Here is a 25097-nt window from a genome sequence, read left to right as displayed (position 1 = left end):
TTGTTTCCAGCATCTTTCACATCAGAGAGGAGACAGGAATTGCTGAAAAAGTGATGGAATCTTCTTTAAATAATGTTGGTGTTACGATAAAGTATGTGAACATTTTAAGTAAACAAATTTTAAGTAAATGACAAAATGACTTATATTCAGGTTACTTTATTTGTTTACGTTTTAACCGTTTTTGACAAAATTCTTTCCAGGTCTGTAATTTACTTTGAGCTGTATTTGTTATTTCTTTTGCCTCGGTTTTTAGCAAAAGAAAAGTTCCATCAAAGTGGAGTCGTTTTTTAAAACAAATTTATAAATACAGTTGAATGATATATTATTAAGACAGTATTTCGTTTGTCCTGTGTAAAGAATGTGAGATATGACAGTAAATGACAAATTTTTCGTTTCAGTGATGACGACCATATCACACAATGTCAGAATTCAGCGTCTATAAAGAAACTCCTCGGAGTAAAGTGAGTTATGTTGTTAATAAAATTCTTCTAAGAGTCTATCCTTTTTCTCATTTTAAAATCGTTTTGACACTCTCAAATTTAGGATCTGTTCAAAGAACGCTGTGTTTCTTAGAAACGTACAATATCGTCACCCTTCATCCCCTTAGCTCATTAAGTCATGCGACATTCCATGTCAGTTCCAGTAATTGTTCATATCTGACCTTGAAAGAAAACACTCCAAACACTCCAAACACTCCATGTCTTCTGATCTGGATTCAAGTTTACTGCTTTTATCGTCTTTCTTATTTCACGTTTCCATTTTGAACATGTTCAATTGCAAAAAAAGTATCCAGCCGAGTTAAAATAGTTTTATTTTTGCAGTTACTTTCCAGAATATACCGTATATAGCGTATAGTATATCATAGTTTTCAAACTTCTTTTCTGTCAGATATTTTCAATAATTCGCTATCGAAACCATCCTCAGCTGTTCGGGCTGGAATACACAAGCGGTCGGCTGAGAAATTACTCGTCTCCTGACAGGTAGTGTAAGAAAGCAAATTTTGTATGAAGCAATAAAAAATATTTCTTGTTTTGAATGTTTGTCTTTCACTCAATCTAGGGAAACATTATTGGCTGGTTTGCTAGACGGTGTTAGAGCCAGTTGAAACAGAGATGTTTGCGTAAAAACGACCCCAACGAAGAGAAGTACTGTACGCTTATTCATAGATGATTGAGCGAAAATTATGGTCAAAATTTTCCTGATGAAATCTCGTACTGCTATGATTACCCTAAATACGATCCCTCATTTCATACTCCTGCTGACGTATGTGATCTCATATAACACACCAACAATTACACTTCTCGTCAGGTATCAGCAAATAGCATTATTCCTATTAGCCAGTTCAATACATCACATACAGCAAAAGAAGAATTGTTTTTTTAAGATGATATATTTTTCAAGGTTATCGTTGGGGTCCATTGTATAATGTTGTTGACGAAGAAGTAGAAAGCAGTCATTTAAATTCCTCGCTGCGTCTCCAGGTGAAATATTTCTCTTTTTATTTCACTTTACATTTTTGAAATATCTCCAAAAGCTTATATTGTCTTATGACTGGTTCCTTGCAGGAAATTTAACCGAAGCTGTGTACAGATTTTACTGCAATATTTCCTACTGTGGTCTACTTCATGCAGTCACCCAAAACGTAAGTTGACAACTTCTTATCTTGTACTTTTCTGCAGACAAAATCCTGTGTAGAGAATATTATTGCCTTTTATTGAGTTTTAATGTTCTGTCAAAATTTGGATTAAGGCTGTTTTCCACTCACGTGTTTTTCATACGCACGTACACGCACGTAAAAATCTAAATCCTTATACATGTTACCTTTGAAAAAACTAAGTGAATAAATCGACCTAGATGCATGTTAATTAATAAAAATTTAAAAGCATTTAAAATTCTCCGTATGTGTACATGCGTATAAAAAACGCGTAAGTAGAAAGCAGCCTTTAGTGTGAACTAAACGATTGCTAGGCTGCATAGTTACGTTAAATGAAAACATTTGCCCATTTCGGCTGCTAATTGAAAACATTTAGCAAGGTTTAAAACGTCTGCAAACAACACGGTACATTTAAACTGGTTTATCCAGTATAGCCAAAGGCAAAAAGTATGACTTTAATAAAAATACCCTATCCTGCTACTGTTCTGTGCACAAATGTACACAAAACACTAATAGTACTCCCTAAAAACCGCCGTAACTCCAGCCTAGTCCCAGGCCTCTCATTGCGCGTGTTTTATATTTTCGTCACGTCACCGAATGAAACGCGCGCGAGAGGCCTAACACAAAATATTTTCTAATCTTAACGGCCCGTTTAATGTTGTGAACTTGAAATTAGAATTGTTATTAAAGTAAATGTTTGCAATTTACAACAGTAACCGTTATAAAGGAAGCGAGAATAATTTAAATTGGTGGATTGAAGTTTATTATAATCATAAACATGTACGTACGGACTCGAGTTTACTTGATAGTCGATAGCGTTGACGGCGACACATTGAAACGTTTGTATGAATATTTCGACTCCTGGCAGTATAATCAATATCCCGTAGCTTATTTCAAGCAAATGTTTGACTAACGACGTCGAACAAGGCCAGTTAACCGCGTCGTAGATCGTAAACTGACCTCAATACAGAAAGTGGGGACAAAAAGTCCCCACTTTAGCCAAAATACAAAACATTTTGTTCTAGGCCTCTCAGTTCCCGCCTCGCCGCGTATAAGGAACGTTATGAAGCCTAGGTACTAGGCTGCGTAACTCTGGTTGCTGAGTTGACTGGGTCCGAATCCATGAAATGGTAGTTTTGAAATTTTCCCGGCAGAAGTACGGCCGGAATATTAAGTCTTTTAAACTCCAATATATATTTCAAACGATTTTAAATATTTTGTCGGAGAATTTTGTCGGAAATAAGACTTATCCATTATGCCATCACAATGCTCATTGCTCACGAAGGTATTGTATATCTTTGCCAATAAATTTATTTAGTGTTCAACCCTAAAATATACATATTCTGAGTGCTATTACCTTCGCAGGTGTCCTATATATACATAAAATAGGTAAAAAGTTTCGTCTATTTGCAGGAGACCAAAACAAAATATGAGATAAAGATCTCGAAGCACTGTTTCACGATTTGAGAAGTTGGGTTCGATCCAAAGCAGGTTTCGCGCTTTCACAACGCTCACTAGGTGAGAAACGTTTATCTTTAACCACAACACACGCTGTTTACTCAACCAGTTCACTTGCGTGAGAAGGTTGGTGTGAAAACTGTGAAAGCTTTGAAGAGGAATAATGAAGCCGTGACTCACGCCGCTGTCGACATGTTGTGTTCTCTGATGCAGGTAAAGACAGGGCTTTCCTTTAAGCGGCCAAAATGGTCAGACCGGACATATTTAAATTTAAAATAGAGTATTTCGTTAAGAATACAGCGGCGAAATTTCCGAGCTAAATAGATGCAAGAAACGAAATACGTAAACTCAGCCAACTTTGAAATTTGCATGTTAACAGGATCCAGTTTTATCGAAACCAATTCTGTTGTTTTATATAGCCAACGCACGATAACTATGACATTCGAGAAGAACAGATAAACAAAAGCTCTCTGTTATCCTGTGAAAAATTTCTAAGCAGTTTGTTGGGAATTCTCACGATAAATGTGGTAAGATGTGCGGTGTTGGCCTATAATCTATGCTGAACCCATGCATTTTATTTTTCCATCCCTCTTGTATGTATACAGCCTTGTTTTGGAAGAGAAATTCCCTTGCAAAACTCAGCAAGTGATTTGTAGCAACTGCCTTTCTAATTTGGACTACCTTTCTAATTAACACAAGAAATAGATTAACCATGAAAACTTTTCTTCTAGAATCGTTCTACTGGGGTTTTAGGTATAAGTTGATTGCTTGATTTTCTGGCGTTTGCTCTGTGTCCTCTTTACAGGTAAAGTTCTGGTTGCTTTGCAATATATCAAAATAATGGGGGGTGCAGTTGGACATTCATGTTAAACTAATAGTAAGGTGTGATTGCTTCTAATATTTTGAATCAACTGATGTGGTCTGTTATAATAAATCGACTATTGCATACTCCTCTTAGTGAGACAACAGACGATGAACAGTTTGGGAAATTACTGGAGAAAGTTGCAGGTATGCTACAAAGAAATTTGAGGAGTTTTCATTCAACTTGCCTTCTTGGTAGTTTATGGCTCTTTGACTGACGTTGAAAGTTGATTAAATTGCCTTTCTCTCTTTACATTTTTGGTGAAGTTTACCACGTCCACTAGCTTGACCCATGCATGGGAGCAACTCATGAAGTCTGTTATTTGTTTGTCTTGAAATGGGTCATTGCATTTATCGATTGTTTCAGGTAAGTTTACGATAAAACTGCAATAAATAGTACCAATTGTACCATTTCTTCGCTTATGTATGTTTTACTATTGCCCCGCTAATGGTTCTTACCAATCGTGGTTTTGAATTCGTTCCTCAACAATTTCAGCATCCGTCGACAACAATTGTGAAAGGTGCTGGCATGGTTCTGAAGGCGATAATCGAGGTACGTTTTATTCATTCATTCCTCCATTGAGAATTTTCTGCTTTTGACAAACGTCATTTATAACGTTCTGCATTTTTTTAGCAGTGATGAATGTACATATTATTTCAGTTGATATTTAAGAGGTTTTAAAGGGTCTTAATTTCGAGAGGTATTATACACACTTCAAATTCAAGCCAGGAACAGTTGATGGAAAAATGAGTCAACTATAGATCCTCCGGTAGGAATCGCTTTTGCGATGCCGGCGCAATGCTCTTGTCACTGAGAACGTATAGTTGACTCATTTTTCCATCAACTGTTCCTGGCTTGAATTTGAAGTGTGTATAATAATACCACGCGAAATTAAGACCGTTTAAAACCCGAATTAGTGTGATATATTAACAAATTGTTGCAGATGTATAGCTTCGATTCCATCCGGAGCACCTGAGTTGTAGTTTAGCAACATTCTTAGATTCATCTTAAAACTTGTGATTTTATAATCCTCTATATACTAGCCATCTGTAAATAGTTCAATTGAGACTAACAAGCATACTCCATAAGTAATTTATAATCTTTATTGTTGGCATATAGGCAATTGAGTGGACATCTTGTGGCTCTCTGGACAACTGGTCATCCAACAGCAATGGCATTACTTGTGAGAATAATGTTCGTATTAAAGTAGTTATGGTTTTTAATGTCTAAAATATACAATAAAGTTTAAATGCGAGATTTCCTGTTCGTAAGTTTTGGTTCATAAACAATTATGTAATAGTGACTAAGTGGTATCAACTGCTTTGGTAACTAAACTCCATCATTCATCCTTAAACTGTCCCACTGACGAAATAATTAAAAGGTAATTCATTCAGAAGTGTAAAACCTTTTTGTAAAGAAACAATTTTGTTGGAAAGTTTTTATCTTTCCTTCAGCCACCAGAGACTAAAGAAGATCATTTATCAATTCGTGACACTGTAAAGCTTGCAGAGTACGTTTTAAGGCAACAATCGTGTTCCAAAATTTCATAATGCATGCTTGTATGTACGTATAAGCCTGTTATTTCACGTGCTATACTTGTCTGTTAGAGCTCTGGAAAAGCGAGAGGAACGTCAAGGAATCAACTTGAAGGATATCTCTCGCATTGCAGGACAAAAATAGGATTCAAATCCAGGAAAGATGTAAGAATTTAAATCCAGTTGTTTTATTACAAGTAAGTGTTCATATTAAGAAAATGGGAAAATGTTCTAGTCGTTTGAAAGATGAAAAAGCAATGGTATTTAAACGGATCTTTTTTACAGATTCAGTCAAGATTTGAAAGCGTACAGCCTGATTTGGAATTACAAGGTGAGTCTCAAAGCTAAGGTTAGTTTCCGTTGAAAATATAGGAAATGAAAAGGTAATGGAGGATTTCCTGTCGCTATGAGTATAACAAGACAAATTCAATAGTCCTGACCTCTTTCTCTAAACTGTTCTCGTAAATGAGTTTGAAACAATTTATTTTTTTTTCAATGTGACAGACGTGAGAGGAACTTCTGGGGCTCTCGAATCTGAGATGCGCGCATTTGCAATGGAAAAAGATCTGAGTGGAAACTACGTTGTTTTTTGGAATCACCTTTAGTTTGAAGTCCTGTATGAATGGTTACCTGATCAACTGAAAATAGGTTAGTGATAATCCTTATACTGCTCTAGCTTTTTAACAGTTCTTCTTAATAAAGCCCCCCCCTATCCCTCGATAGCAATCAAACTCAGTAACGTATCTCTCCTATCAGGCGATCACATCGAACGAATATGCATCCTCATTGACACATGTGGTGGGTTAAAAACGCGCTAGTTCTTCCGATAAATTAAAGAACAGTTCCATATACTTTTGTACGTGTAAAACTTTTCGCTTGATTTTCTTTTAAATGTGGGAATCCGACCGTGCAGCAAACATTAAAATCAAGCGATAACACTAAACTTGATTGTGATAGCCCTGAGTATATACCGCTATGATAGCTTTGTTCCTCATAATGATATGCTGGATTCCCCGTGAATTGCTAGAACATACCTGAAGAACAGCTATAAACTTCAATTCTCAAAGATATGTTGCGTACCATGTCTTTGGATGAATGCGGGTGTAAAGCGCGGTTACAGTTGGTGATAGGACATTTTCCACTAGTGAGTCTCTAATGAAATGAGTAATTTGTTAAACAATTAATCTTAGTCACACATTAAAAGTTATATATGACCGCATGGAAATGATGTGATGCATATAACGTGAGAGGGTAATCTGTAGGAGCCTTGCTTATTAATCCAGCTAACCCTGACTAATCCATTTATTTTGTAATGAGCGAATTTTTGCCCGTCGGAACTATAGGATACAGAGTAGGTCTTCACCCACTAATTATAATTACGGCGACTTTGAGTGAAATCGCTCCGACAACATCTTTCTTGCCGAAGTCAATTTAAATGCATTGGTCCTGGTAATTTTTCCGTGCAGATCAAGAAGCTGCCTCATTTAAGCGACCATGTCCTGTCGACTTATCCGCATTCCCAACACTTGTTGCTATTATCTGGGATGTTATGTGTCTTCAGTACGGGGGGCGATAATTAGTATCAATTATTCTATCTTCCGGCACCAAAACACCATCGAAACAATCATCAACAAAAATGAAACGATAATGCAGATAATTGTGCCATATATGGGGCCTCCAGAATTGAAACCAGTCGAGGTACAGCGTTATTTCAATTGATTTTGTGAAATCTTTACTGGGCGTTAACTTCGAATTTTATCACATTCCCATATAGGGGAATTACTGAATAAAAATATAATGTCCAACAGTCTTAATATGACATAATAATAAACTGAACATATACCATGTAGCCTGCAATATTTACCTTGCTTGGTATGTCAGTCCATCAAATCCATGTATGGCACAGCGATGGATGGAGGTGTAGTCAGTGATAAGAGAAAGGTAATAATTGTTAGCGATTCCTGGGTTGCCATAATTTATTTGATCTAAAATTGAGAAACAAGGAACAAGTAAATTAATCCCCGAGCGGGCGCGGAGCGCCTGCGAGGGTACTAATTCCGCTCGGAGATTAGGAATTACACCCGAAACCCGGTAGAACATAGGCGAATCCGAAGTTGTCCAAATTCTTTGTCATGGACGGTCGACGTTGGGTGGTTTTGTAAGTTATGCGCATGCGCGAGTAACGTCTGGTAATCAACGAACGTTCTGATTGGCTAAGACAGAAATTTTGTATTTCAATGAGAACGTCAGCAATTTATATTAACTGTCATTTCGTAAACAGTTTTGTAAAAGCGTTTCATAAACTTTGTGCAAAGAAAGTAAAACGAGAAGAAACAAGATATATGAAGCATGACAGTTAGCAAAGATGAACAATAATTCATAATCAGCAAACTTATAAATGTTCTCAAAGACATAATGTACGTGTTTACTTTGTTTATTTCGTATTTGTTTCGCGATAAGAATGAGCCGTATTTGTATACTTTTCAGCTTTGTATGCCGTTTATTTGTTAAATTTTCAGCTTTTTATGCAAACGCATAAACCTGTGAAAGGCTATTACACCTTTGCTTTAACTTCAAAAAGTGTTTTTGAAAGTGTAATTTGAATTTTGGTATCAAAAATATACACTATATTTATAAAGTATAAAACTTTTTGCCGCCGTTGTCGACTGCAAAATACAGAATAAAATAACATATGAAGTTTAATTTTTCTTTGTCTGTGAAGATTTTGTACTGTTTTAATCGTTCGAAACTTCGATTTTAAACCGTTACTTAATTGCTGGCATGGTATAATGCAGCGGGCAATGTTTACACTAAATTGAACGGGCAATGTTTAGACTAGCTTTATGATTATTTTTGTATCGAATGATGGAAACATTAGCTATAATATACTCGGTAAAATATAATAAGACTGATTTGAGTTTTGTGTCATTTCATAATATAAGTTTAGGTCAGGTTAACTCAGGAAATTGTGTACTTGGTTTAAAATAGCGAGGGGTTGCTGCATGCATGTATTTCTAGTATATTATTGTCCATAGTTGTGAGGCTATCAGCATTGTGATATCCCATGCAGGTTCGTGCGTACCGCTACCGTGGGACAACATTCCTTAGCGAACAAATAGTACTTCAGTGAATTGCTAGAACATACCTGAGGAACCGCCATAAACTTCAATTCTCAAAGATATGTTCTATATGCAATAGAATCTACAATTGAGATTACAAGAACATCACTTTCACACAATTGAAACTATAATTGTATATGAATCACAAGGCCCTATACTGTATAGTAACAGCATGTATTTTGTGACTTCTATAACAAAAAGAATATACAGAACAAAATGCAGGCTGTTTTCTTTCATATTCACATAATACCCCCAACCCCTGTATATTGGTAATTGGCAATTACATAATAGGAAAGGGAGAAAAATAAATCTATTTTTAATAACACCAGTGTAAAATGAATGACATATCGAATTGTACAGCAAAATATTGTGTAGGCATAATTCTTGTCATGCCTTCCATCACCAGATATCATGAAATTATCTTGGTTTTTTATTGTTTAAATTAATCCGTTTAATTTAAAAAGCACAAAAATACCACCAAAATATAGCTGAAGAAAAATACTTTAACCCAATCGCTTCTGTTTTAATCCAGAAATTAATCAATATTGCTGTTAACCTGACACTGCAGTGCAGCTCTAAAAATCATATCAAATTACACGGGATTACAAACGGAAATATAACTCGCCTTTGGAATTTCGTTATTTTCTTCGTTATTTTTTAACCTGTCGTCTTTTAACCGTTACATATAAACTGAAAAAGCTTTAGTTATCTTTTCTGATAGTTTTTAAGTCAGGATGGGCAGAAAAACTCGAAAAATATAGCTTTTTTTATTTGTTATTGTGTATAGCGAGGCGTTGCTCAGCCGCACGCACATGTGGTTGTCACGTGAGGTTAGAGGTATCAAAAACGTAACGTTGCCTACCCCGTGGGGGTAAAATAAGCCCGGTAATCGATTTCCGGGGTAAAATTGTCCCTAGAAGTCATAATTGTCAAATTTTCGCCAATATGGTGATAATTATATGCACATTTTCCGGTTTCCATTTGTAAACACGTTTGTTGGAAATATCACTACAAATCGCCAAAGCGACTGTATTTCAAGTAAAATAGATAAAAATATTGATCCCAATGTATACTAGAAATATTTGGAGGTTTTTAGGCGAGATTTTTGGAAGGCTTTGCGTATTTTCGCTTCTCTAAAATTCAACTTTAAAAAGTACAAGTTCGGCAATAAATATCTTGGCTTATAGGAAAGCTTTTGAAATGAACTAAATTTATACAAATAGGTAAATGTTTTTTCTTTGAGATAACACAATTTCTGGTTGATTTGATAAAATACTTCCAGATAAAATCGAAATTATCTGTGTGCGCCGTTTACGAGCAGACAGCAATGAGTTTAGTGGTCTCATATTTATTAAAATGGGTGAAGTATTCGCACAGTAATCACAAGTTTAAATCAGCTTACCACTTTGAAATATCCTCTGATCGGACGTCTAACTGAGAGGATCCCTCAGAGTCCGTGCCGCATCCTGTCCTGTTTGAGAAGTTACGAGAACTTCGTCTTGGGTATTGGTTACTCCTTACTCTGTTGGAAGTTCCATTCTGTTGTATGAGGACAACACTTGTAGTTGGTGTGGTGAAAGGATGCAGATTGTCCGTTGGATGTTGTGCTTTTGTATTAGAGACGGACCACATTAGATATCAGCGCAAAATTGACACATTCATGGGAATCGAACCCAATCTCCTAAAAAGGAGTATCCAAAATGTGTTCTTTGTGTGGCCAGGAAAAAGCGAGAGCTACAGGGCAACTCGCAAACCGACTGGCAGACAATACGAACGTACAACACAAAACACACAACCGACGACACAACATCCAACAACCCACAACCCACTAACTCTGTAGCTGAAACGACAAAAAATATGGTGAGTTGTTCCTAGAAAAGCAAGCATTCACAATTAGCTTGAAGGCAATTGTGGCTAGGGTTTAACTGACGGCATGGGTTTGGGGTGGCTTCTTAGGGTTGGATACTGAAACTAAACTACGATCGTCTTTGTCTGAAAAACACAAAAAAAAGTATTAGTAGCTCCCTAGAAAACGAAGAGCAAAACACAGTTAGACAAGCAGTGAGCCGTGTTTCCAGATACGGGGACAGAGATTCTTAGCTAACAGAGTGGCCACGGGGATCTACTTCTATTAAAAAAATAATTACACATACCTTGATCCTACCTAAAAGAAAGAACTCACTCACCTGAAGAAAACGGTTGCAGACGGCTCTGTTTTATAGCCTGTAGGCTCTTGCATAATTCAGCAAAATTAAGACAACTTGATTGGTTATTTCTGTGCACAGGTCAATTTGTCATTGGTCAATTTTTGTACTCCACGATTGGTTCAATAAAAACCAATCAGATTGGTTAATCTATATTCAAATTTTTATCCCGTTTCTGTGATATTTGCAAGGTGATTGCACAACAAATGTTCGATTTCACACGTTTTGGAGCATATTCCAAGCCAATGTATCACAGTATGTGTGTATTTGTTCGATTATTTCTCTGATGAAGTTCACAAAAAATTACAGTTCAATCATTATTAAAAGGCTTTATTTTCCCACTAGCTTCAGAACCCCATCGAGCAGGAAAGTCGGAATTTAAAAGGCAAGTAAATCTTTCAAACTGTTGTAGCATTTGAATTATGTGGTACATTAAACTACTGAACCTTTCAGAATATTGTCGAATTGGGCATGGCATGGAATAATAGACTAGTAAATATAAAAACTGACAAAATCGCAAATGTAGTAAATTTCAAGGCTAAATATCGCAAATTCCAGTGGAAATATGGCGTTTTACCGCCATGCATACATAGCTATTCACAGGTATGTTATTCACGCGTTTTATATATTCAATATTACACATCAAAGCGGCCTAATCCTTAGGATATTGCCCAAAATGCAAACGAAAACCGGTTGCAGTGGTTAATATCAAATATTCAGTACTATTTTGATATATTTAGCGTCAAAATCGAGCCTTTAGAAGATTTTTGCCGATTTTTTATATACATACCTGATGATATGAATTATCGCATCACCGGCAATAATATTTCATTATAATAAAAATATGGAAAACAAATTCGGGCAAAAAGCCGAAATTCTGACCTAGTTCCTATTCGAGTTTGTCTTAAGCACGTGCTTACCAACGATTATCGCTTAGCACTTTCATAAGTGTTGTTTAAATGCTATTTCTTCGATTCTTTTGCACATCCTAGCCCAAGAATAACTCAGAATTACAACAGATTGATAACATGTAAAATTTGGACATTTTGAAGACAACAGAGTACCAAAAAAGCGAAAAGATATGGAATTTCTAAAATATATCTTGCTATGGGTGAGTAATTTGAGATAACAAAGCAACCTATTATTTTTTACTTATAATACAAATGCAGGTTATAACTATATGCTGGTTGGAATATACTATTCAAATAATCGTTTCAACCGCTATCATTTAGTGGTATTCCGGGGTCTTTAGCCCAAATATTTCTGAGATATTTAATGTCTTGCTTCTGTGCAACATTATTGTAAGGAGTAATAGCCTATTTTGCTGTACAGTTCCATTTATCAATCATTTTACACTGGTGTTATATAAAATATAATTTTTTTATTCTTCTTTTCCTATTATGTAATTGCAGAACGAATATTCAATATATTAATGTACCACATAAAAACTCATTATGACAATCGCTATCGGACGTCTATTGCATCGGAGTTACGACTTGTGGTAAGCCAAATTCAATGTTATTTCTCGCGATTTTTCTATGATGTCTTACATTGTGGTTTTTTGAAGATTCTACAATGTTTCCTCAGTCTGCGAGCTGAGAACATCTAGGCCTTGTGCAAGAAAAAATTGGAAAAGTTAAATTCACTTCGTATGTTATTTGTTCTGAAAGAAAAAGGTTGGTTAATGATGATAGTGCAACGCATGTCAGGTATTCTGCTTTCAAAATTCCTTTTTAGCTCGCCTGCACTTTAGTGCAAGAGAGCTATTGCTATAGGCTTGGCGTTCACGTCCCCGTCCCTGTCCCCGTCCGCGTCCACACTACATGATAAGTAGAATGTTAAGATGCCACTTTTTTTTCCCATTATTTTCAAATTATCTACTTAAGGAGTCTATTTGTTGCGAAAGAACCATTTACCAGGGGGGAGTGAACATTATACAACAAAATATAATGATAAGGTCAATGTTAAAATGCTATATTTTTTGTATACTTTGGCTTTACATCAGAGGAATCATTATCAATATAAGTCATCAATATGCATTGTGACTATTTAGTGCCATTTGGTACACATTTATACAATAATAAAGAGAGTTTTGCTCAAAATTATCAAATGATAAGGTGAATGTTAAGCTAATTAACATAATGATAAGGTCAATGTTAAGATGTTATATTTTTTAAATATTATGGCTTTACATCAGAAGATTCATCATAAATAGAGCTCATCGATATGTCTTGTGACTATATGGTGACATTTAGTACACATTTACACAAAAATAATGGGAATTTTTTTCAAAATTATCAAATGATAAGGTGAATGTTAAGCTATTTAGCATAATGATAAGGTCAATGTTAAGATGTTATATTTTTTAAATATTATGGCTTTACATCAGAGGAATCATCATAAATATAAGTCATCGATATGCATTGTGACTATTCAGTGCCATTTGGTACACATTTATACAATAATAAAGAGAGCTTTGCTCAAAATTATCAAATGATAAGGCAAATGTTAAGCTTATTAGCATCATGATAAGGTCAATGTTAGAGTTATCCAGAGTTATCACGCTCATTACGATTTTCAGGGCTATTGTGTAGCCCTGTTTTTTTTAGTTCAAATTTGTAGCTGAAACATATTTAACGAAAGTATTTGTACAACCCTAAGCCATATGAGAAACTTTCAAATATTTTCACCTGTATGCTACCATTTGTTTGTATTGTACATGTACAATTATAAATTATGAGATTGTGTTTATAAATGATTATGTATATAAAACATAGTCCAATGTTAAAGTTTAAAGAATATTGTCAGATAATTCGCAATTACAAGCTTTAGCACATAAGTATTTATAAGTAGAAAGCCGATATGCTTGGAATACAAAGGCAAATGGCAACGCATGTGACATATATTTGCATATTTTTGTAGATACACATGCAAATATATTATTAAAGCCAGTTAAATTGTAGACAGGGCCCTTTGAACTACCTATAAGATTTATGTACATACCTTTTCGTTGTTTGATGCATAATCCTTTTTTGTGATAGATTTTCATAAAGCTAGGCGCACACACGACGATTTTAGTCGGCTGATTCCTGTCTAGATTGTCTAGATGGATGTTTTCATCAAAATGTGGCGACTGGCACTCTATACTTGGTCATAATCACTGAGCTATAATTTTATAGGTCAGTGGTCATAATATTAGACCAAGTAGACTCGCGTGCACGCGCGAGGCGCGAGCGCCGCGAGAAGGAAAAAATGTCTGGGCAAGGGCTTCCTATATGTCTAAACCTGAATAGACCAACTACCGTAAAATCGTTGTGTGTGCGCCCGGCTTAAAGCAGGGACTTTTGCCTGGTCCGTTAACATACCTGTTGATATCACGTGCGCGGATTGCGAGAAACGGAAGAAATATTGGTCACAAATAAAACTAATGTAATTCCGAGGCCAGTTTTGGCCAGTAATTCTGAGGTCACAACTAATATCTGAAGTTTGTGCTTAATATTACCTTCCAACGCGGATTTTAGCCTTGTAATTTGTAATAAAAAGATCGGTAATTTGTGCTTCATACAGATACCTTTCATACAGAGTTTAGCCTTATTCTAGACAAACAGTGCCGGCGAGCGTTAGGTGATTTCAGCACCTCTCTGGTTGCTTTACCGGTAGCTAATGTCAATTGGGGCCATGCTCTGTTCAGCCACCTGTTACCTCTACTTTTTGGTAATAATGTGATTAAATTCAAAAAATTCAAATTCAATACATCCTCATTTTTGTTTTAGTTCTGCAGAAGATAAGACAACCGGGATTGTCTCACTGCTTTAAAACGAGGCAATGAATGTTATTCTTGTGTGCTTACAACAGGTAAACTTTTCCATCATAATATATCATCTGGTATTAAGTTTCGATTGAAGTACAACTTTCTTGATTTTCTAGAAATTGGAATGGGAGGTGTTGTATGTTGTTCTGAGAAACTTTCCAGAGGCACTGCAAGATAAAAACTTGATACATTCTTGAAAGCACTACTTACGTTTAATATGTACAGTGTTATCTAAAATGGTAAGGGAAGTAAAGTTGTGCACTTTTCACACCAAAATCATGAACTAAAAATTTTACTTTGCATTCAGGTTTGAAATTATGATTTTCTTCCTGGATTATTTCGTGTTCCTCATGATATGCGCCGACCTCATTTGTACGCTAGAATTTTTCCAGTACGGTTCTTATCCTTCAGTTTTTTGCATCTATCATAATATCTTACCATAACTATACCAAAACCATACTATACCATAACCATACCACAACATATCATATAATCATATCGTATAATCATATCATACCATAACTAACCATAACCAAATCATACCATACGATAACCATATAATTCCAAAATTATATCACACCATACCATACCATGACCAAATCATACCATACGATAACCATATCATACCATAATTATATCACACCATACCATACCATAACGAATTTATACCATAAGTGTATCATACCATACTAATAATTTAATTGGATATTTTATTGTAACATGTGAAGGTATTAACAGAGCTGTGTACGTACCACATTTTCATTGGTCAAGATGAACAAGTAAGAACCTGCTTGACTTTATTTTCAGCCGTTGTCTGTTCTCGCTTAAACGTTGTTGTATATTTCGTCTAGTTTTGTCTGATGCGTACTTTGCAGATTAGTTTGGTTGCTCATTCCGCGACGTTATGCGTATCCTGTCTCACCATATGTATGTTAGAAATGCCTTGCCAGTTATGGCAAGGTAAGGCTACTTAAGATAGTCTGGAATTTGAGACTTTTTTATGTCCATTAGCACTTTGTAAAGAATGAAGTTGATTTAAGTAATTGCAGCGTTTTATAAGTTTATTGCTTTGGAGATATTTGAAATCGTGCCTTGATAATGCACTCAGTGAATTTACAGAAATGTATTTCAACAAACTCCAGCCTAAATGTAACGTCTCTTGTTATGCGAGATACTCCTTCACAAATACAAGGTTTTTTGAGCAATAATTTCTAAATTTTCGTTCCTTAGACTGCTCCCAACATATCTGGAAAAGTTTACTAAACTTTCGCCAACGCCTCAAGTTGTCATACCACTGTTAGAATTTCTCTCTGGTATGGTTCTTAAAGTTTCGTAAATTAAGAAATCTTTTGCGAAATATCAATGTACCCCCTAAAGAGAGGATTCTGATTGAGCAATTCTGCCGCTAACCATAGTTGATCGCCTTTTTGTACAATCAGCTGTGTTAAAAATCTCGTATTTCTGTTTACCAGATGATGGAGATTTGGATAAACAGGAAATCGCATACATAAAAGGTATATGTATAGCTTTCGGTTGCCAGTCATGATATCAGGATTGAAACCGCACATCAAAATGGGCCTCTTGTAAATATAATCAATAAAAATATACCTGGAACGTGTAGTAGGTGAAGCCACGAATGGAAATTGAGGAATACTAAAATGGTGGCTAGGAATATTTTTGTATACCTCTTCTCAGCTGTACGCAGTTCATTGAACAGCTAGTGATTTGCATCGGTTATCAAGCCAATCAGATTACGGCTAGTTCATTTATAATACCCAGCCTCCTCTTTTGACGTGATTTGCTAGCCTGATTTCGTATTATATATTGGGTCAATTTGTTTATTTTCCAGGCTTGGTCTTGAAGCTAGAGGAAGAATTGCATACTGTAACATCTTCATCCTCCAAATAATTACACATCCCGGCAGGTGCAGTATACAATTTATTTGAAAACATTGTTGAAACAAGCATTATATGACTGCAGCCTCGTTAGAAATGCCTTAACTTTTGCAGTCTTTTGTCTTTTTGTCACCCAGTTACATTTTCGAACTTCTGGTCAAAGTACGAAATCACTCGAGAAAGTGATTTCATTTTCCGTTGCAAGTGAGTTTATGAAGTGGTTTCCGAGCTTGTTTCAACATTTCATTTGTTAAATTTGGATGTGCAAAGAATTTTAGGCGATTATCGAGTTGGAGCAAGCTCTGCATGATTCAATATGCCAGTATTGCAGCAACCTATTGTTAAAACTGGGAAATGAAATGCATACATTATTTAAGCAAATCTTCTTCATGTAGATCAAATTGGTGGTGCAATACAAAGACAGTTCGCGGACGCCTTGAAAGTACGTATACAGTAGTCTTTGACATGATAGAAGACTTAGTGGTAGAAATTTGGGGAAAGGGCTCGTATGTTGATATTTTTTGACGTTTATTGCTGTAATAGCTTTCTTGTAGCTCCACTTATCTACATGTCTTCAAGCAGTCGTTAACCTGGTTTCCTTTGTGTCGTAATTGTTGTAAACAATCATTTTCGTAAACAATCATTTCACGGATAAAATCTAGTCCAATCTTTCCACATTATTGCATCCCAGGTAGTTTTTCAGAACAGCGATGCATTAGGGTCGAGCGAAAGGAAAGATGTGCAACAAGCTGGCACATTTACGGTGCAATCATCTCAACCTGTGTGTATTAAAGTAAACTCTGCATGGCAGGTAGTTAATGAAAAATGAGACAATTCATGTATTGCTGTAGCCAAATTAAGTTCTTGTGTTTTTAGGTTCATGTTCAACAGCAAGCGAATGACGGTTGGAAGAGGAAGCAACTGGATGTTTGGTCAACCAGCAAAGCAGCTGGTGGCGACAAAGGTGATCATTACGTCCACCATAACATTAAGCTACAAGATGATCTTTTGTATAGTCATTTTTTAATAACGGTGATTGATTTAGGAAACCTATAAGGGCTTACCAGTGGAACTTCAAAATCTACATGTCATTAAGAAACATCAGATGTTTGTTGGAATCCTCAAAAGTTCTAATCTTCGTACAAAAACAGGTAGAAATTTTTTTAGTATACATTTTGAAAGGAGAGTCTCTAACCCCTCATCGTTTCTGGATTACTACTACTTTGAAGCGGTGTACATGCAATAATACCACTACACTATCAGTGGCAATTCTAAGGGCGTCCCCTTTTCCACAGGAACAACGTGAACTACTTGACAAAAATGGGGATTGCAATAGGTAAGTTAAAAAAATTAAATCGTAGGAAAATGTCTGGTTTCATATTACCTTTTAATATAAAATTTGTGTAGGTTCGTCCCGATGAATTGTTCGTCTCTTGTATAAATACAGCTAATGTGATTTTTATACAGATTAATCTTACTGGACCTTTTGATGGTGCTTCCTTAGATCGAAATTCTAAATCGGTTAGGGTTTTGTGTGTTGTTAAAACTGATATAGGAACGATATTCATATCCTAGTCCGTTACGTTAATTCACAATGATTATCCTTTGTTTTGTAAGAGTTTTGGTCTATGGAACCGACTTGAGACACAAAAAATATTTTTTGTGAGCCACGACGAAAAAACGAATTTACAGAGGTTAGTTCTATTGCCATCCAGCGAAATCTTAAGACTAGACTTTTTAACAAATGAATATATAGTTAAACAGTTTCATCTGTACGTTTTTACGAGGACGAAAAACGGATCATTTTGATCAGGAGGTTATGTTCAACTAAATAACTCGCAATGAACAAGCTGATTGAGGTTTTCAAAGGATTTATGGTCTGTTTTAGGCAATGGAAGGATTTTATGAAAACGTTTGCAACCCAGAGAACAAGGGTGCTGTTTCTTGTTGTTTGCTAAAGAAAGGTATGGTGTCTACTGTATTTTTTCGACGTATTAATACCAAAGTCTTTAAACACATACATTTAAGACGGCTTGTCAAGTTTAAAACCTTGTATAGTAATAAGCTTGTTGGCGAATCTGCTAAAAACCTGTCAGATTTGGTGGAAATAAGTAATAATTTCATGTCCAGTGTCCGCGAATATAATCCTTGATTCAAATCTTTTAGTATAAGCAATTAGGTCAGGGTTAGGGTGAGGTTTAGAATTAAAAGTTAGGAATAATTTCGTGCATCCTGGACATGAAACAAGCTATGGACATGAAACTATGATCGAAACATACAAGTCAAACACATCCTGATAACAGACCGTCAAAAAAATTGATACGAGCCTCGGATGTTTTACAAGAAACTCCTGTGTTTTTCACGTTTAGGTAAGCAAAACCGGGAAACGAAGATTTAACTGTTGAAATTGACGTTTTCTATTGTTTTATGTTTGAGACCGAACGTATGTGTGCCAGGATCAGGTGACCAGCTGTGCATTCACCCCCAGGTTCTTGAACAAGAAACAAACACGGCCAAGGCAAGTGTAAATGACTTCATTGACCGTTGGTAAGTAGGTTTGTAGCTCAAACTCTACATACCATGTACCCATTTTCTTACACGGTCGATACACTGAACAATTTACTATCTACTGTATAGGTGCACAGGTTGTATAACCACCCTCGCAATATTTTGCCCTTAAAATAAGGTAGTAATCCCCACAGTTCATGAAAGTTCTCTTGACTATTTTCAGAGGCATTTGTGCTGTACAAAGGTGTTATCATGCAAAGACGTGTCATTACTATAATTTGCTGCAACAAGGTACTACGACTAAGAGATGTTTATATTGGGCTATTCGGCCATTGCCATTGGCGTATACAGTATCGTCAGATATTGTTTGGTATTCACTATATTAAATATACACACTAAATTTAGGCTCAACTCAACATATATATGCATGAGCGATATACTTATGCTGATCGGATTCATATCTCTACAATTACGTGTAACTGCAGGAAATTTAATCGGAACTTATTTCATCCTACAGCGATATACCAGTGGAACTTCAAAATCCACATGTCATCAAGAAACATCAGATGTTTGTTTGAATCCTCAAAACAGTACCCGACTCCGCAGTTTTAAATTCTTCGTACGAAAACAAGTAGAAATTTTGTAATATATTTTGAAAGGAGAGTCTCTAACCCCTCTTCTTTTCTGGATTACCACTATTTTAAGCGTGTACATGCTATAATACCACTACACTATCAGTGGCAATTCTAAGGGCGTCCCCTTTTCCACAGGAACAACGTGAACTACTTGACAAGCCTGGGTATTGCAATGGGTAAGTTACAGAAAAATAAAATCGGAGAAAAATGTCTGGTTTCATATTATCTTTTATTATAAAATTTTTAATATCTTGAAGTTAATTCTTAAAGAAAATTGTACTACGAGGATGGTTGCTTTCGGATTTTGCGGGAGAATTTAGATAGTTCGATCCTGTGATTTCATGAGTCAAATTTCGCCAGTGTAATATAGTACAAATCAACATAGAAATTCGTATCGTCAATATCGTCAATTAAAGAAACAATAGGGTGAAATGTCAGTATTTTCAAACAGCTTTTGGAAATCAACAGGCAAGAAAACACGTGCTTTATATGTAATAATATAGTGCCTTTATCTATTTCACTTTTTAAGGGTCATAAGTAGCTTTCTTGTTTTTCAAAGCTTTTTTACGACAGTTGAAAAATTAGGTCACTATCCAGTGGATAACTTTATCCATGCACCTTTTGAACAACTGGCCCCAAGGCTGTAAACAGGATTTTTGCCAGGGGGGCACTGTGTGTGTTGAGGAACAGGTGCCCCCCATATAAGGCTTATGTCATCACTGATATAGTGCAAAATTACATGGTTTCTTCCAAAAATATATATAATACAGGTGCTCTATAATAGTGCTATTAGTTTTTATAAAGCTTTTGTAGATTTCAATGAATGTAGGTGACAAATGAAGAAATCCTATATTAGATGTCAACCATATTATAGTCCAAAAGGGTTGCTGGGGCAAACAAACCTCATGATCTGCTGCCAGCATTGTTTTATTTTTTTATTTGCGCTGATGCAAACGCCGTTCAGCAGCCTTCAAGAGTTTTACTAAACAGATTATTGCAATGGACATTTCTATAGGCATATCGTCGATGCCATTCTCTAAATTTTAAAATTCACAATGAAACATGTTGATATCCACATATTAACTCTAAGGGCCTAACTCTAAGGGCCTAACTCCACGGGCGCCTTTTCTCGGCGAAATGCGAAATATTTCGTCTGTTTCTTTTGAATTTTGACCGCTTGAATCAATTAATTATGCATCATTGCTCACAATTCAAAAGAAGCAGGAGAAATATTTCGCATTTCGCTTGAAAATTTAGCCCGTGGAATTAAGGCCGAAGAGAAAAGGGGTGGGTAAAGAAAAATTTGAAGGTACCCAAGGGTGGGTTAAGAAAAAATGGAATAGTGGTTGGGGTGGGTAAAATTTTTTTAGCATAGATAAAATTTATATTATTCTTAAAATACTGAGACTACATGAAATACTGTACAATAATACAATGTACTGTTTTAGGATACTGTCTGTCAGTCATTCAACATCAATGTTATAAACAAGAGCATCCTCAACTGAGGAAAAACTTGCACATTCCACTTGCTCAGCCACTTGTGCTTCATGCCTTTCTTGCACAATCCTTTTTTTCTTTTTTAGTTTTGTTCTGGTTTCTTTATCTCTCCTGGCCCGTCTTCTCTTTTCAGTCTTTCGAACATCAGCTGCATCAAACCTCTTCTCAAGTTGATGCATTACATGCTGAACATCATGCATGATCTTTTCAATTCCATTCATCATTTCCTCAATTTGGAAAATTGATTCACAAATAAATTTAATTTCATCACCAGCCCATGAATTTTCCTCCATATGTTCATTATAGAGTTCCTTTTTCCTTGACAACAGTTGATCTTTCAAGGACTTTAATGAACTTATAGTTCCATTAAAATGCTCAACCGCACGTTGGCTTTTGGAGACATCATCTACCTTAACATCTGAAGGGAAGTCATTGTATCTTTTCCAAAAATGGGAATTAACAATTGGGAATCAACAATTGGGAATTAACCCTTCCTGAAATCCACTTACTACATTGAGCCTTTCCTCGTTTAACACAAGTCGGCTTGGTCGTCGTTGGTGTTGTATTCATATTTATATCATTCGTGCCTCCAACGATGTCAATCGATGGCTTTTCAAGACTAGAAAGAGCTTTCTTGAATTTCAACAAATGACCAAGCCAACAATATCAAACATTTGTTGTTTCTCTTCAGCATCCATGGTCTTGATCAACTCCACATCGTCAAAGCCAGTGTCTTTAAAACGCTGCAGATATTCCTCAGTAAATTTCAATGAAGACATAAAATTTTCGAACGTTAAATTCTCAGCCATCTCGAATATTCACTAGATTCTCCTTCAAAACAACAACGTGCCATGTGATTTACAGGAATTCGAGGGACAACTGGGGATTAGACATGATATTCATTATAATTCCCATGAATTCCGATGATGTAAGATCGGGTCAATTTCAGTGCATGGTCAATTTCAGTGGTCAATAATATAATAAATCTCTTCTTGCCAACTTGCTATTATAATACTCAACATAAACGTGCTTCTCGACCAGTTAATACCAGTGTGTGTAATTTCCACGGCTTTCGATTTGGTGGAACATTGACAGGTATACTCGTCAATACCACTTTTTTGTGATATTGTATATAAGCAAACTCGGTGGGGTTGGTTAGGAAAAAACCTGAAAGATTGTTGGGTGGGTCAGGGAAAATTTATTGATGTTGAATGGGTGGGTAAAAATTTTTTTTGGACTTTGGGAGTTTCTCTTCGGTCCCACCCCCGGCCATTAATAATGACCGGTCCCTTAAGACAAACAATTTATGCATACAATTTCAAAAATTACTTACCCTTTCATGATATGAAGAGAACACAAATACATATCCACTACATTTTTAACATATTTCCCATTGCTGGAAGCCATCTTGTTCCAATCGCGTGTTCCAGTTCGAGTTGATAAACATAAAACAAATGATTCGCGCGGCCTTTGCTCTACAATGGAGATTACAAGAACATCATTTTCATACAATTGAAACTATGATTGTATATAAATCACAGAGGGTCTATACTGTAGTGTACTAGTGTACAGTATGTATTTTGTGATATCTATAACACAAGAATATACAGAAAAAAATACAGGTTGTTTTCTTTCATATACACATAACACCCTTGTAAGAAAGCTCCATTTTAATGAGATTTATCGAACTAGGATATGTGCGAATTTGTTAGTTTATCATATTCCACAACAATTTCAAAGATTTACTTGCCTTTTAAATTCTGATTTTCCTGTTGGACGGGATAGTGAAGCGAAAAACATTTGATGAGAATATTCGAAGTGTATACAGCAAACAACAGCTGAACATCACGTGTTTTATGTAGAACGAAGTTTGGCTGTGAATAGCCATTTATAAATCTTCAATCTCTTTACACCTAGGTTGAAAGAAAGCTCGATTTTAATAAGATTTATCGGACTAGGATATCATGGCCGTAAAACGCCATATTGCCACTGGATTTAAATTTACTATATTTGCGAATTTGTCAGTTTATCATATTCTACAACAGTTCCAAAGATTTACTTGCCTTTTCAATTCCGATTTTCGTGTTGGACGGGATAGTAAAGCGAATTGAAGAAATACGATCATACTGTCATACATTTGATGAGAATATTCGAAGTGTATAGAGCAAACAACAGCTGAAATCATGTGTTTTATGTAGAACGAAGTTTGGCTGTGAATAGCCATTTATAAATCTTCAATCCCGTTTACACCTAGGTTGAAAGAAAGCTCCATTTTAATGAGATTTAACTAGGATATCATGGCAGTAAAACGCCATATTGCCACTGGATTTAGATTTACTATATTTGCGAATTTGTCAGTTTATAATATTCTACAACAATTTCAAAGATTTACTTGCCTTTTAAATTCTGATTTTTCCTGTTGGACGGGATAGTGAAGCGAAGAAGTACGATCAAGTGTATAGAGCAAACAACAGCTGAACATCACGTGTTTTATGTAGAACGAAATTTGGCTGGGAATAGCCATTTATAAATCTTCAATCCCCTTTACACCTACGTTGAAAGAAAGCTCCATTTTAATAAGATTTATCGAACTAGGATATCATGGCCGTAAAACGCCATATTGCCACTGGATTTAAATTTACTATATTTGCGAATTTCGGTCAGTTTATCATATTCTACAACAGTTCCAAAGATTTACTTGCCTTTTCAATTCCGATTTTCCTTTTGGACGGGATAGTTGACCCATTCAAGAGAGATGTAAGAGTATTATTTAATTTTGACTTATCCGCCGTTTAAGCTAAACGGCATTGATACAACCGGGCCCGGGACTATAAGTAAATGTGTGGAGCTGTATTATTATTATAAATGCAGACTGTCTTAGAGCGTTTTGAGATCGTTTAGATTGTTGTACGAGAGTTGTTTCATGAAATTGTTGTAAATTGAAAATAGAAGTAAAACCAGCGTGTGCAGGTTAATTTACTGAAGGAAGCTTGCCAAGAATTTAGTGAAAATATTTGACAAACTTTAAACAGTTTTCATTATTGGCTGAATACCAACTGTATATTTACGGTCTACACAAAGGTCTCGGAGATGTCAATTTCAAAACAAAAAGTCAATTTCGTTTAAACTATGTACTTAAAGCACGGTTTTTACCCTGGGTGACACATTGGACGAGACGAGGCAGCTCGTCGTGAAGAGAAGCGTGGCGTCATAGAATTTCACGTCGTTGGGAACTGGCTGCGAGGACAGCTCTCTCAAAAGAATATTATGTGGTTGATTGGCTTGACAAAAAGTATTTTCATATCAACTAACGCGAATGCCAAAGAAATATGACGAGATTGGTTTTGATCAGTAAGTGAACCAGTAAATTTTAGCTGCAAACTATTGGCACGGTCAAAATGGATGCGCTGTGCTTTAAATTGCTGTGCATCAAATTGGACGCAGGCACCAATTTTAGCTGTCCCGTGCTAATAAATTGACTACATCATTCTATAAAGAGCTTCTTGCTAATTTAGATGTTTTGGTTGTTGAATGTATGCAAATATCATCGTAGATAAATTGTACTGATAATTTGCTCACTTTAACTTAATCTAATGATCTGCCATCTGAGCCACTTTGTTTAGCAACAAGAGAACGAGACACATTTTTACGGCACCCATGTATAAAAACTATCGCACAAGGTAAATTTCATTCAGTCTCGAACAACGGGTTTTCACTTGTGTTAAACATTACAGACATTAAAATAATCTCCGGTTTTCTTAAACACCGTTTAAAAAATTGAAATCTGGATTATAATCACGCATTCATAAATGGAAAAAATTGCGATTAGCTAGTATTTTTGTCCAATTGGCTTCTAATATCCGCTTGCATTAAAATATGTTTGCTAATTTGCATGCTAGCCCGGACAAATAATTATGAT

The 25097-nt window shown here is 35.7% G+C and overlaps 1 protein-coding gene and 6 long non-coding RNA genes across 7 annotated transcripts; all 7 read left to right on the top strand.

Annotated features, from left to right (window-relative positions):
• The first annotated feature begins 417 nt into the window (after window positions 1–417).
• On the top strand, window positions 418–1446 carry LOC114542673. The gene is made up of 4 exons (XR_003689720.1): window positions 418–461; window positions 889–980; window positions 1060–1308; window positions 1402–1446. It is a non-coding gene; the product is annotated as an uncharacterized LOC114542673 (long non-coding RNA).
• Window positions 1447–2910: 1464 nt separating this feature from the next.
• LOC114542675 lies at window positions 2911–5134 on the top strand. The gene is made up of 3 exons (XR_003689722.1): window positions 2911–2939; window positions 3068–3172; window positions 5094–5134. It is a non-coding gene; the product is annotated as an uncharacterized LOC114542675 (long non-coding RNA).
• On the top strand, window positions 3599–4274 carry LOC114542674. Its single transcript, XR_003689721.1, has 4 exons — window positions 3599–3639; window positions 3844–3917; window positions 4071–4120; window positions 4241–4274. It is a non-coding gene; the product is annotated as an uncharacterized LOC114542674 (long non-coding RNA).
• A 7335-nt stretch (window positions 5135–12469) lies between the features above and the next one.
• Window positions 12470–14798, top strand: LOC114542663. Its single transcript, XR_003689717.1, has 3 exons — window positions 12470–12508; window positions 14606–14687; window positions 14760–14798. It is a non-coding gene; the product is annotated as an uncharacterized LOC114542663 (long non-coding RNA).
• A 591-nt stretch (window positions 14799–15389) lies between these two features.
• LOC114542678 lies at window positions 15390–15912 on the top strand. Its single transcript, XR_003689724.1, has 3 exons — window positions 15390–15422; window positions 15495–15603; window positions 15874–15912. It is a non-coding gene; the product is annotated as an uncharacterized LOC114542678 (long non-coding RNA).
• A 4-nt stretch (window positions 15913–15916) lies between these two features.
• On the top strand, window positions 15917–17672 carry LOC114542677. Its single transcript, XR_003689723.1, has 6 exons — window positions 15917–15956; window positions 16116–16157; window positions 16493–16567; window positions 16934–16980; window positions 17415–17502; window positions 17584–17672. It is a non-coding gene; the product is annotated as an uncharacterized LOC114542677 (long non-coding RNA).
• Window positions 17673–18209: 537 nt separating this feature from the next.
• LOC114542676 lies at window positions 18210–19733 on the top strand. The gene is made up of 5 exons (XM_028562168.1): window positions 18210–18232; window positions 18427–18502; window positions 18975–19056; window positions 19270–19337; window positions 19564–19733. The coding sequence occupies exons 2-5, from the start codon at window positions 18430–18432 to the stop codon at window positions 19656–19658; spliced, it is 318 nt and encodes a 105-aa protein (XP_028417969.1). The 5' UTR covers window positions 18210–18232; window positions 18427–18429; the 3' UTR covers window positions 19659–19733.
• Window positions 19734–25097: the final 5364 nt, after the last annotated feature.

This window comes from Dendronephthya gigantea, unplaced genomic scaffold, assembly GCF_004324835.1.
Source record: "Dendronephthya gigantea isolate DGI-Jeju-01 unplaced genomic scaffold, DenGig_1.0 000376F, whole genome shotgun sequence".
Lineage (NCBI taxonomy): Eukaryota > Metazoa > Cnidaria > Anthozoa > Malacalcyonacea > Nephtheidae > Dendronephthya > Dendronephthya gigantea.
This window is presented reverse-complemented; position numbering and strand designations above follow the sequence as displayed.